General features: G+C 43.6%; 1 protein-coding gene across 1 annotated transcript; it reads right to left on the reverse strand.

Annotated features, from left to right (window-relative positions):
* Positions 1-6317: 6317 nt before the first annotated feature.
* Positions 6318-13727, reverse strand: LMOD2 (leiomodin 2). The gene is made up of 3 exons (XM_032304221.1): positions 13315-13727; positions 7211-8542; positions 6318-6685 (listed from the first exon to the last, which is right to left on the reverse strand). Exons 1-3 carry the CDS (start codon positions 13585-13587, stop codon positions 6659-6661), a joined length of 1632 nt encoding a protein of 543 aa, XP_032160112.1. The 5' UTR covers positions 13588-13727; the 3' UTR covers positions 6318-6658.
* Between the last annotated feature and the right edge of the window lie 300 nt (positions 13728-14027).

The following is a 14027-nucleotide window of genomic DNA, read 5'->3' on the forward strand; positions in this document are numbered from 1 at the left end:
TGGGGAGACTAAGACATGTACGCAAATAGTATATAATGCAAGGCAAAATGTATCGTGAGACTGTGGAAAACTGATTATAACAAGGGCAGATATTGAAGGAGGAAGGAAGATAAGTTAGTTTTCAGTACATTGTGTCTGAATGTGAATGAGAGCATTCAGAATCATGGGGGCATTCATTTGTGCTGGATTCGGGGGACCTGTGGTTTGAGTAGTAGTTAAAGATAGCACTTTGGATGAGCTCATCTGGGAGAATGTGAAGAACAGAGGCTCTTTTGAAGGATACTCTTGTCCACATCAACTTGGGTCAATAAGCTACTTGTCTTTCAAGGCCTCTTTGGAAGGAGGAATTAGGTGCTAATAAAGAGAGTGAGGGGAACTCCAGGCAGGTAAGACGGGGTGTGAAAGGCTGTGTGTCAGGAGGGGGCACTGCTTGTCTAGTGAGCTGTGGGTCACGCAACAGTCCAGCTAATAGACTGTGAGGGACTCTGTGAGGGTTTTTGGTGGTGTTCAAGGAGAGCGTATACCATCTTCCAGGGGGAAAGAAGTTCAATTCAGAACTATAAGTCTAGGGGTTGCTTCTGTTACATAAAAGTCCCCTGAGCATCTGCACCACACTAATGAGTTTGGGGGTGCAAAGGTAGACAGGAACTGCACCTTGGGAGGGGGCCAGAGACAGCTGAATTAGTGCCTAACTGAGTGAAACAGATCTGGAATTCCCAAGGGTAACATACAAGGACAGGGGTGATGTAGAAGCATGAAGGAGAGGAAGTGATACACTAGCAAGAAAACACGGACAAGGAAGTGGGATGAAATAGCCAAGCTGGAGGGCGGGGGCGGGGGGTGTGTGTGGATCTCTGATGTTAGTGAGGCAGAGGACTTCTCACAACAATAACATCTCGTGTTTGATTGGAAGTTGTTTGTGTTGCTGTAATGCCAACCCTTCCTTTGTTTTCCAAAGTTTCATGCAATGTTGAGGCTGTGGAAATGGAGAAAGAGAGCTAATTGCCACAGGTCAATATAATTTGAAACAGGGCCATTAAATCATCGGTTTTTAAGGTGCAGGCTTGGAACGAGGGACCCAGAGACAAATAGGAGCAGGAATTCTCCATCCCAGGAATTCTCAGAAATCTTGCAGAAGACCATGGCCTGTCATGGGGATGGAGTGAGATTTCCAATTGACTTTATCTAGAACATACACACAGTTTCCCCCACTATTCTAGTGTTCCCATAAAAACTTCCACATGCAGAAATGGCTTAAAGCAAAGTAGCAATGATTTAATTTATATGGAAAAACTTGCAAGTATTCCCAGACCCTAAAAATCACCTCTGTTAGACTTTTCTGCTAAACATCTAATGTTAAACATGTACGTCTCTCCTCCTGAGAGATGTACAGAATAAATTGAGATAAAGCACAGATGCTCACAGACATGTTTCAAAGCTATGGAGGCTTGATGCTAAGATCCCAAGGGCAGGTCCTGGGGAGGGGACTTGGGGAGCCCTCTCGCTGCTTGAGGTGCATGCTACCTCTGTAACGGCCTGCTGCCAAACAAACACTGAATGTTATTCTCACTTTTTTGTTAAGGTGAAAATCCTTTTTTGGATTCCTTTTGGTCAGTGAAAACAGGTACTAGTATATGTCTTCCGTAAAACCAAAGTGGCATAATGCAAACTTTACAAAATCAGGAGATACATGTAGATATGCACACACAAATGATATGTCATTTTTACTTGACATAAAAATATATATATAAATTTATACGTAAATATATAATATAACTTTTTCTCATGTCAGGTAAAAATGATTATATGTGTATATGTGTGAGTATAAAACACAACTTCTATTTCTCATGTCAAATAAAAATGACATACCAGGAGGATGTGCCTTCTTTATTCTGAGATTTGGGGACACTGCTCTCCAACCCTGTATCCTTGAATGCCACTCATGCCATGTGACCCCCAAACCCTTATTTGCAGCAGGAATCCCACCCCCATCATTCTAGACCCACCCACTCATTCAAATGGACAGGCACCTCAGACACAATGTATTTAAAACCAAAGTCATCTTCTTCCTCCAACACCTGCTCCTACCCCACTTTTGGCACCACTATCCACCCAGATGGTCCAGCCAGGAACACAAGTGTCAACATAGACTCCTCTCTTACATTGCCTCCTGCCCCCTACACCTACCCAGTTACTAAATTCTGTGGAGTAGGTACTTTGAGTCTCTGCTCTGTCTGTTCAGACCCCTTTACACTTATGCAGTGTTCACAGTTCAAATGTGTATCACTTCCTTCTTAAATGATTATAACGGTCTCCCGTCTGGTCTTCCTGCCAACAGCCTGGCCCTCACGGAATCCATCCTTCTCTTGGTTACACAGGTCATATTTTTAAAACCCATATAAACATCATGTCATTCCTCCTCTTGAAATTCCCAGGACTTTCATTAATTAAGTCCACATTCCTTAGCTTGCACTAAATTGTTCAGGTTGGGTTTCTGTAAGCTTAATTCATCCCAGCCTTTTTGATTAAGAAGCAGAAAATTGCATGAACTTTTTGAAAGCATCCTACTAATGCATGCCTCTGTGGTTCAGATAGGCATATAATTTGGCTGTGAGAAAGTTGGTAAACATGACAATTTGGTTGAAACCTAATTTCCAGTTTTGGTGTACCACAATGATGGCTCACAACTCTTGTCTATCTGGGAAATGGCTTTATAGCGGTCATTCATCAATCAGTTTTTTTAAGGGCTTTCTGGAAGAGTTTCAAGTCAGAATAACTCAAAGGGATGGTTGACACAAACAATATATCCAACATCAGAGGACTAATCAAAATAACCTAAGTAACCAACAGTTACTGAACTTTCTTAAATAAAATATGATGGGTTGTATAATGGTATATACGCTATCTTCCCTTTTTTGTAGAAAACATAGTAATATGTATATTTAAGTATGCATTAAGAAGAATGAATCTAAAAGGATATACACTAAAGGGTCATCAGCGGTTGGTCTGTGTGGGTGGGGATATGGGAATTCATTAGGTTCTTTTGCTTCCTGTATATTCTGATTTTTCTTAACGATCACATACTATTTTTATAAAAAGAAAGCCTATAGAGAAAATATAAGTGGTAATTTTAATTCACCAAAATTATCAATACTGGAAAAAAAGACTGAACTATTAACTTTTTACCAAATCCTTTTTACAGAATTACATTAAACCCTATGATTTTCAACTATTTTCTATATTGCCCTGTTCCTCAAACTTAAATATCCTTCCTTATTCCCTAGCCCCATCATTTGACTGGCTAAAAAAATCACATGTTACTATCCCTGAGGAGGCTTTCTTTTCTTGCCTTCTTTTTAAGAGAGAGAGAGAGAGAAAGAGAAGGAGAGAGAGAGAGAGATGGGGGGAGGGCAGAGAGAATCCGAAGCAGGCTCCATACCCAGCTTGGAGCCAGAAATGGGGCTCAGTCTCACAACCCTGAGATCATGACCTGAGCCAAAAATCAAGTCAGATGCTTAATCCACTGAGCCACCCAGTCACACACCGCCCCCCCCCATAAGCTTTCCTTGACCCCTATCTGCTTTTGGTCAAGGGTCTATGGTAAACTATGACTCCCAAGTCACATCCATCCAACAGCCTATGAACTAAGAGCATTTACATTTTTAAATGACTGAAAAAATCAAAAGCGGAAAAGTTAACAATTCAGGGAGGTTATATAAAATTCAAATTTGAACATCTATAAAGTTCATTAGTACACACACGTTTTCTCAGTTACATACTGCCTATGGCTGTTTTTGCCCTACAGGGGCAAAGTCGAATCGTTTCAGCAGAGACCAAACGGCCCACAAAGTCTAAAATATTTACTCCTTAATTCTTTACAGAAAAAAGTTTCCTGTCCTAACTTTAGATGATGAGGCTTCTTCAGTGCCCACATACGACCTTAAATCTTTCTCTAAGTCAATTCTTACCACATATTCAGGAAGGGGTGGTTTTCTCAGGATTCCCACTGCTCTGGGGTGGAAGACACTCTCTAGTTTAACTTGGTCTCCCCAGCAAGGAGCAGAGGGTCTAGTACACGGGAGGCACTTGGTAAGTGAATGCATGATGTTTGAGGGCTGGTGGAAGCTCCCTCAGTGAGAAGGTCCGTTACAGGACAGGGATTGTATCTCCTTCATTGACTGTGTTTCCACAGCATCCAGAAAAGTGCCTGGAACCCAGCAGACACTTAGAAATCTGTCTTTGTGGAAGTTGTCAAGGGTACTAATGTTGTACCATATTTCTGAGTTCTGTAATTCTTAAGTCAATTCTTAGTCTTTTAGACCACACTATTTGATGATTAATGAAAATAAAACTCCACCTTTCAAACCTCAGAGAAACCAAGAAAAGATAGTGTAAACTCTGACATGAAAGGAAGTGGTTGGGAGGTCATTTCAAGAACCTACGGATTTGCTGCCGTGCTCAGTACCTCAGTACGGCTCAGTCTAGGCCTTGCAGCCTGTTAGTACCTCTTCCTTTCCCTCGCTTGGAGCAACTACCTCAGGGCAGGTATTAAATCAACATCCTGCTGACACTGAGTTATAAATGCCTGGGGCAGCCGGGCTCCTGACCCGCCGCGAGACTCAGCATCCTGGCCTCGTTTCAAAGCCGGATGATGTGTACTTGAAGAGATTAATGTGCAAGTATAAATCACAGCCTAAACACTTCATCTGCTCTTGGACGCTCTTCTCCTAGTGAGCTGAAAGCTCTTTATAGAGGATGAACTAATTAGTTTCCATACAAACTCTATGAGTTTGCAGGCAGGATGAACTCATCCCTGTCCTTTGCTGAGTAGAGTCATAGCCCCTCGAATGTTTATAGCACTGTGTTCTAAAATAACCTTTTAGCAGTGTCTTTCCTGAATGATAAATGTACCTGATCAGTCTCTGATCACATCATACCTGTCTTACGATGGGCTTCATAATACTTTGTTGTGTTTTGCGCCTTTCAACAGTTGGTGGGGGTGGGTGGTAGGGGGGAAATACACCTGAGATAATACAGACAGTTCAGAAACTCCCCACATGGAGGCAGGGCACTGACATTAGCTCAAGGCCTCTGGCCCCCTGCTTCTGAGAGTATATAGATGGTCCTCACCGAGTAAGAGAACAATAGAAACAGACTAAAAGAAACAGACCCAAGAACTACTGGAAAAATTTCCTAGTGAAACATAATCCTCTTGATTGGAGATAATCCAAAGCTTTGTACATAGAGCAAATAATCATTGAATGGGTGGCCCAGAGAGCTTGCCAGGACCACTGTTAGACTCTGCAGGATACAGAGGAAACATTGCTAATCATAGTTAATACAAAAGACTTTAGAAGAGATTTATAGCTTTCATAAATTGGAGTGGAGCACTGGAGTGGGATAAAGGCAATCTCGGAAATGTCTTTCTCTTATTTGAATTCAGACCTTCCTTAGGTGAGAGGGAGGTGGCATCGGATAGTATTTGGGGATTAGAAATACACGTGCCTTCATCCTAGGATGTGTGCTGAGGACGTCCACGTCACCATTTGTGTAGGGCACAAAGAGGTTGATGCCCACTGGACTAAGGTTCATCTAAGGAGAGTTCAAAGGGAGACGAGACTGACGAATCTTTAGTATCAGCCACAAGATAGCTCTGAATTTAGGGCCTATTTTCCAGAATTCCCCCAACACTATTTCCTCTACCAAGAAACTTTCCTTCATTTTTTTGCCCCCCCCCCCCGAAATTGGTGTAAATACCGGGTTGACTCCTCGGTACCTGTCAGCCTTTTGGGAATGTTGGAGTGTCAGCTGACATCCTGGCTCTAAAGTCAATGCACCCACTATGATAACGGCCATTTTGGGGACTTCTCTAGAGCTTTTATCTCACTACCAAGAAGATTTTAAGAAAATTTCTGATTTCAGAGCCCCTGGGAGGCTCAGTCAGTTGGGCATCTGCTTTCAGCTCAGGTCACGATCCCCAGAGTCCTGGGATGGAGTCCCACGTTGGGCTCTCTTCTCAGTGGGGAGTCTGCTTCTCCCTCTCCCCCTGACCCTCCCCACCGTTCTACTTGTTCTCTCTCTCTCCCTCAAATAAATAAAACCTTTAAAAAATTAGGAAAAAAAGAAAATTTTTGAAATCAGAATTTTTAGAGCTCTGAATTTTCTTGGACATGAAAAAACAAAGAAAGGAAAATGCTAAGGACTCAAGCCCTTTTGGGGTTAGAATGTCATATTTTTAATATTGGCAGTGTTACACACATACCTGACAGATATATCAACTCACATACACAAAAATTGGTTTGTTTTAAAAAAAACAAAAAACTTCAATCCAAATTTATTGGGATTACAAAAATAACAGCACATTTCATTAACTCATTACAGCTCAGAGTTAGCAACACTTCCAGAGATATAAGAGCATCTTTAAATAACCTGCTTCTTGCCAGTACAAATCTCATAACATAAAAAAAGTAGTTTACTTTCATATTTACAGAAGAAACATGCCGATTGTTTCCTAAAATTCTTTTTGGAATTAATGGGTGAAGTTATTTTTAAAGTCAGGAAACATTTCAAATTGAAGAAGGCATTTTAGAAACATCTCACAATGCATCTTATTTAATACCACTGAGTGATTCTGCATCCTCTTCTTCAGATCATGTGTTTATCGCAGAGCTTCTGGAACTTCCACCTATAAAAATAGGGGATTTCCTTTCAATAAAACAACATAAATGATACAGGGGAAAATAACTGTAGGGTATGTACGTCGCTAGCAGTATTCTCCGAGTCAAACTCAGGTATCAATTATTGCTGTGTGCTAGTCAATATTCAAATTTTATATTATAAATGAGGTTGTAAATCACTTGCCACTCTGGGGTAAATATTTTGACAAGTGACAAATCTTTTTTGGAGTGTAAATTGTATTCCCGATTTTCATATTAAGGAAATCAGGATTTTTAAATGTCGGAGCGTCTTAAAATAGTCCTGGTCCTTCCAGAACTGGGATGCTAAGAAGGGGGTCCAGGCACACTTCTCAAATGGAAATGTGCTCACTGGTGACCTGCTCCTGGTGTTCCAAATCTGGAGGCTTGCTCTTGCATACTAAAATATTTAAACACGAGTAAACACTTTCAGAGGTGACTTCAGTGCCATTGTGCAATGAAGGCTCACTCACGTCCTCCATCTGTGCCCCCAAATCTGCTCTTGGGTTACTTACCCGCCGTAGCTGTTTGATACTGCTTCCCCGAATAGCTTCCATGAGATTGTCGTGAGCTGATCTGAGTGGAGTAGAAGGTCGGGAGCTCTCTTCCATTTTCTTTTCTTGCACTGACCTCAGGGAATTTTTAATTTCCTTTAGGATGTTGTTTGGCTGTTTCTTAACCTTTTTCCCTTTTTTCTTTTTCTGTCCATTTTGTAATGCCCGCTGGGCACTCTCCTGTTGTTTGATGACTTCTGCAATGTTTCGGGTGATTAGTTTTTTCTCTGGGAGTGGAGGAGGTGGTGGTGGAGGAGGAGCCGGCAGCCTCTGCGGGGGCAGCGGAGGGGGTGGGGGCGGCGGAGGAGGGGGTGGAGCCACAGGAGATGGAGGACGGCTCCTCACAGTTGGGACTTTCTTGGGGAGTTTGGGGGACGACCAGGGAGAGTGCCTGGGAGATGCATAAGGTGAAGAGCCAGGTGTTCCTCTTTGCCACACTTTGGTCCTAAGATTGGCTCCTCCATCATAGCCCTCTTGCTGTTTTTGCTCCTGCATCCGCTTCTGCCTCTGTTTATCCATGTTTCTCGTCAGGAGGCTCGTCATGCTCATTCTTGGTCCTGGGAGCTCAAAATGGTAGCCCAGCCTCAGCAGCGTGGTGTTCTCCCTGAGCAGCTTAACGATCTCCATCTCCACCTGGCTGCCCATGATGTGCCTCTGGTTGTGGAAGCGCAGCTCTGTGAGCACCGTGTTCTGCTGCAGAGCTCTCATGATGGCCAGGATCCCCTTGCCCGTGATAAAGTTGGACTCCACGTTGATGTTGGTGATGTGCTGGTTGACTTTGAGCATTTCCGCAATGGCCGTGGCGGCACTGTCATCTGCGCGCGTGTTGGCAAGACTGAAAGACTTCACCACCGTGTTGCCCTTGAGGGCCTCAGCGAAGCGGGCAAGGGTCTGCGAGGTGATGTTCTCGATGTTGTTCAAGTTGACCTCTGTGGTGTCAGGGTCGTTGTTCCTAATCTTTTCCAAGGCATCCTCGATCACCGTAGGGTTTCCGCAAGGGTGAATGGCGGTGGGAGACTCCGTGTTCCTTCCACTGTGGCCATTGGTCAAAGTTATGTTTTCTATTTGACTTTTAAATGTCTTTGGCTTGGAGTTATCAGAATCGATGCTATCATAATTTACAGTTCCATTAATGCCTTTTTCATTTTCAGTTGTTCCTTCCTCCTCCTCCTCCTCCTCCTCTTCCTCCTCCTCTTCCTCCTCCTCTTCTGTATACACCTCCTCAGAAACCTCACTGTTAGTTTCAGTGAAGATGAGCTCTTCCTCGCTCTCCTCTTTGTCTTCTTCAGCAACCTGAAGAGCATGGTATCGTGATGAAGTTGGTCATGTTTAAGCACATTTTTGTTAAATTTACAAAAGTAATGCATGGTGTTGCAATATATGAAATCATTATGTTGTATATCTAAAACCAAAATAAGGTTATATGTCACTTATATCTTGGTAAATAAAAAAGGGAAATAACACATGGCAAATAATACGAAAGAGAAAAGTTCATCTCCTGCCTCTGACCTTTCTAGTTGGGCTAACCAGGGTTAACATTCCATTGCATAACTTTCACCAGTTTTTTTTTTAAACAAACATTTCTTTCGTTGTCTGCAGAATAGATATCCAGAATTCTATTTATTATATTAAAATTTACTATCATTTTGCCAGTTTGAGCAAATGAGTTGTAACTTCAGCTTTGGAAACCCTTGCTGTATTTTTCATTCTCTTAACTGCTTGTTCTGAACGATCTGACTCCCTGTCTACTTAGAATTGAACAAATTCAACCCTCCCTCCTGGACTCATTCCTCTATCTCTCCTTACTTCGCCATCTTAAATAAAGAAATGACAACAAAAATATACAACATGTTAATGGATTCCCTTTTTTAACGTTCAAAAACTTTTCCTCAAATTCGCCTCCAGTAGCAGCTGCAACAGCCGCCAGGTGCTCTGTGCCCCGGCTTGTGTACCTGTAGGCAAAGGCTGGGGGTCCTTCGTTTTTCCAACATTAAACTACCTGTAAGGTAGAGGCTGGCACAGGGTCTTAGAGACCCCACACCATCTGACACCAGCGGCTGTCCCTGTTTGCCGTGGGGAAGGGAAGCCACCTGTTCATGGCAGCAGCAGGTCAAAACCTAGCTCCACAGAAAAACCTTCAGGTTACCCTTTGCTGCAAATCAGCTTGAAATCTCATGCTAGTGCAGGGTTAAATGAGACGGCCTGCAGAAGAAACGGGGTGGGAGAGATAACCGCCCCCGGCACTAACTAGATTCTAACCATAATGCGAAACAGCAGAGAACACTAGAAAATCTTAAAGCAACCCATTGCCCTTGCCTGATGGTCTTAAATTATTTACCATGTATCAATTATGAAAGACTTTCAGACAAACACAATCTCAATTCTTTGTCTTTCCAGTTTATGAAACTTTATATTAAGAAGCTGAGTGACCCCTTCTTTCTTTTTTCTATCTTTTCTGATTAAAATAAAAAAAATTCTGGAAATTGTTGACAGAGTCCAATTTCCCCTAAATCAATCTTTTTAGTCCTTTCTTTTGTCTCTTCTAAAGCCCCAATCCCTCACTTGTCCCCAAAGCCTTAGTTATTCCCTCCACATTGGCAACTTTTTTTTTCTTTTACCCCTAGGGCTTCTGCTGCCTGAGGCATGTGGAATGAGCTTTGGAAAACACTGCCTGTCTCCAGGTTTGTTTGCCCAGTTGCTACCACAAGATAGCCTCCAATTATCCACTTGTTTGGAGTGGCAGGCACCAAGTGATGGCCTGGGGAAGGGGTCACCCACTCCCGGGATGGTTGTCTGGTCTTTATTTACTCCCTTCTTTAGGAGCAAGAGGAAGGGGGATGCTGTGTGCATGTGCGTGCATGTGTGTTTGTGTGAAGTTTTAGCTGTTTCAGTATTTGGAGGAAAAGGATCTGTCTCAAAGACTAAGGTATACTGCTTTTCGTGCCACCATGAAACTGTATCCCCTTTGGTTTTTAAAAGACCTTTAGGCTCTATCTTCAAGAGATGTTTTCCCCTCAAAATGTGCCTGAGGGACAAAATCTGAAACTGTTATCCATCATGTAATATCTACATGACACTTCTTCCAGGAAGCCTTCTTTGACACCCCCCCATATTATCCCCTTATATTATTCTTGCCATATATGGCATTGTAGCACCCCCAGTAAAGTACCCATTTTAATTACTTGTTTGTCATTTTTCCTAAAGGACTGTTGGTCATATCTGGTTTGTTCACCTAGCACAGTGCCTAGCACATAGCAGGGGCTCAGCAAAGACTTGTTGACTGAATGGATCTAAACTGACACTGACCACCAGCCGCTGAAGATCGGAACAGGCCTGGGCTGGGCTGGTGACTGCCCTGGCTCGCCTGGGGCTTTCCCAGGATGCAGGACTTCTAGTTCTTAAGCTTAGATAGTCCCAGACAATCTGAGATGGTTAGCTGCCCTAGGTGGGGGACATCTAGGAGAAGGACAATAGAAGGGAGCAAAGAGTCTGGGGAGGGAGGGAAGAGGCCTGCCATGGAGTTCACCTTGATCCTTGTGAGAATGGGGGTGGGAAGATAAGGGTTGGGTGAGGCCTGAGGGGTGGGTCTAGAGAAGGCAAATGTTGGCACTCTTCAGGAATGAAGGCAACAAGAAGGGGCCAGCCATGTCTCCTGATCACCTCTCTGGCATCATTACACAAGCAAGGAGGCAAGAGGCGTGGTTTTTGGTTGGTTCTGGATCTACCCCTGAAGAGCTGGTTGACTTTAGTCAAGTCAGTAAAGCTCTGAGAGGTCTCCGAGAAACTACAGTGTTGGTTGAGTGGTCCTCAACTGTAGTGTGTGTCATCATCACCTGGGGGGGCTTGTGAGACCACAGAATGCTGGGCCCTACTCCAGGAGGTCTGGGGAAGCCCTAGAATGAGCACTTCTGAGAAATTCCCAGGTAGGCTAAGGTGGTGGGCACCCACATTTTGAGAATGGTACTCTTGGCACCAGCAGACCTTGGTTTGAATGTCTGCTCTCCTTATAAGCTGTTCACTTCAGCTGCATTTCTTAACCTCTCCTGGTCTCAGTTCTCATGTGCAGAAGGTGAGAATTCAATGAAATAATGTGAGTGAGCTTATTAGCCCCTATGCTTGACACCGAGCAGATACTCCAGTTAGGGGAGCTATAGACCCTCTGGTCTCCAAGGCCTTTTGGAGCTTAAGGCAGCATAATTTGTGTGAACTCAAGTGGGAAGAGGCTGTCATTCAACAAGCACTGAACATGAATTTCATAAGCCTTTACAGAGCCAATAGCCGGATAACCAAGCCCCCCATTTCCTTCTGGTCTGTTCTGCACTACTCCTTGAGTACAGAGGCAGCTGGCTAGCTGGGGAAGTATAGTGGGAGAAAAGTTAACTACTGAGAAAGGAATCCAAGTTCATCAACACATAGCGTCTCTAGTTGAGCTGATAAGCCATTGGCAGGCATCCTCAAAACCTTTGGCAGGATCAGGATGGTTCCCTCATAGCTGACAGCAGGCTCTGCCCTTGGTTTCCCACCGATCTCCAGGCACCGTGACATGAAAATGCCTTTGCTGGGTTACTGCTACGATGGCTGGCTGTTCTGGATATTTGGTGGCAATTTTCATCTTTTTATCAAGGAAATTCTCCAAGGACTATAATAAAAATGTTATATTTTATATATCTTCTCAGATTTTTGACACACATTCCCACATCAGGGGAAAAAAAAAACGAGACCTCTAAAAATCGTGGTTTCGTGGTTATGGAAGAACTGACCAACCCAGCTCTGGCCTCACCTCCCCCTTCTGCCCCTCTGTGCAGGCAGGCACTGTGGCCTTGGCAGACCCTGGCCTGATCCCAATGGCCCTTCCCGTGATGATTGACATGAACAAGGCTCACACATATCTTGCTACAAATGTGGCCCACACACCCTATCATCAAGATCATCTAACAGTGCCTAGATTAGTCCTGTGGAGGTCCTGCCATTGGCTTCAGGCCATTTTGATTTGAGATGATTCTGGTGGAGCCCAGAGGTTTGAAACTGTGGCTCCTAACCTGTGTTCTCCCACAAATTCAGGACTTTATCACATGGCATTAACATTGTTATTGCCATTACTATTTTTCCCAGGGCATAGTCCTTTGAACCTTCTTCTGTTAATGACATATTAAGCAAATTGAAAGTAACTTAAAGTAACTTAAAATTCAAAGTAACTGTTTACCGGGCAGAAAACAAAAACTTAATAGACGTGAGCTCTAATAAAAGAACATTTCCAGGTCTCAAGATCACCATTATAAAGTAGGAAGGAATCTTACAGGCCAACTACACAGGCATAAGTGGGTCCTTAGGTGGGTTTTGGGATGTGTGTGTTATCATTTTGAAATTCAGTATTAAAGTTTGTGTACGTATGCACAAACCCAGGCGCATTATCTTAAGGAGGTCTGTAATTATCAAAATCTCAGAAAGGGGTCTTGATTTACCAAAAAACAAACAAACAAACAAACAAATACTCTGGATTCAACTCCCTTGAGGGACCCCACAGAGATGACTACCTATTCAAGGTCTCACAACTTAGGAATGGCAAGAGGACTCAAAATAAGGTCCCTGGGCTCTCAGCCCCATGGACTTTCCACCTCTGCTCACTTCTTGGTGTTGGAAAAAACAATTAGCCACCTATCACCGTCAAAGCAAACAGAGTACCCACTTCTGTCTTTATAGAAGGAAATAAATTTACTTAACTGCTTGTATATATATATAAGTCACAGATATTATGCCACATCAGCAACTCACAGCTCCAGTTAGACTTAGGTTTGGCAATGTATCTAAACCCATGCCTTGCTTGTGGATCATTTTCCTCTGGAAGAATCCTGTCTTAATTGACAAAAGTCAATCAAAGGATCCCAGCTAAGAATTTTACATATGATGATCTGCTGGGAGGCCTGAGGAATTGTTCAATAGCAGGAGCAAATGGGTTATAAGAAAAGACAAGTGAAGCAGACGGAGAAGTTAGGGAAAACAGATTTCCCGGGTTGGGGGTTGGGAGCCAAGGGTGGGAGAAGCTAAGGAAAAACCCAAGAGCCTACCTTTCCACACTCCCCCAGCCTCTCCTTCTCCAAGAGTTTTTGGGACTCCTTTTCCCAATAGGACATCAGTGCCTCTCTGCTGAATGTCCCCGTGGGAGTTTTCTCGGTCAGACTCTTTTGCCTTAGCCCCACGGGAAGGCTGTGATCAGGTTCAATGTCTTCCAACTCCCTCTCTAGCTCCTTCAGCTCCTCAGCTGACAGGGAAGCAAGAAGTTCATCCTCATCGATGGATTCATATTTGCTAAGTCCTCTCCTGTAGCCAAAGGTAGACATGGTCCCTGCTTTCTCAGACCCACAAGGAGTTTGAAGAACCAGGCATTCACGGTGGCCAGAAGCAGGCAGAGAGGCAAGTGGGCAGGCTGATCAGCAACCAGAGCTAGGAGTGGCCTTTTAAGAGCGGTGATACAGGGCCGTGACAATGCAGAGAGGGGGTGAAAGCATGGGCTGTTTTAAGCAGCAGACGTCAGCTAGACATTTGAACACAAAGAATGTCACATCGGTGGTGGATGGAGGTCTCAGAACCAGTGAGGATTATTAACATACTGGCCAGGGACATATTTAGCTGAGCCTGATAGCTCATGAGGACAAGCAGAGAGTACTTCAGATAGGGAGTAACACAGTTCTCACGTTGTATTCAAGCGACAGGAGAACACAATTTATTTTGAAAATGACTCGCTACCACCACCATGGCCATGAAAAGATTCTTTGATTAT

Source organism: Mustela erminea, chromosome 11 (genome assembly GCF_009829155.1).
Source record: "Mustela erminea isolate mMusErm1 chromosome 11, mMusErm1.Pri, whole genome shotgun sequence".
Classification (NCBI taxonomy): Eukaryota; Metazoa; Chordata; class Mammalia; order Carnivora; family Mustelidae; genus Mustela; species Mustela erminea.

Coding starts and splice junctions, on each gene's coding strand:
- LMOD2 (XM_032304221.1), bottom strand. CDS start 13,587: ATGTCTACCTTTGGCTACAGGAGAGGACTTAGCAAATATGAATCCATC. Junction 8,543..13,314: donor GGCTGGGGGAGTGTGGAAAG/GTAGGCTCTTGG, acceptor CATGCTCTTCAG/GTTGCTGAAGAAGACAAAGA. Junction 6,686..7,210: donor GTATCAAACAGCTACGGCGG/GTAAGTAACCCA, acceptor CTATTTTTATAG/GTGGAAGTTCCAGAAGCTCT.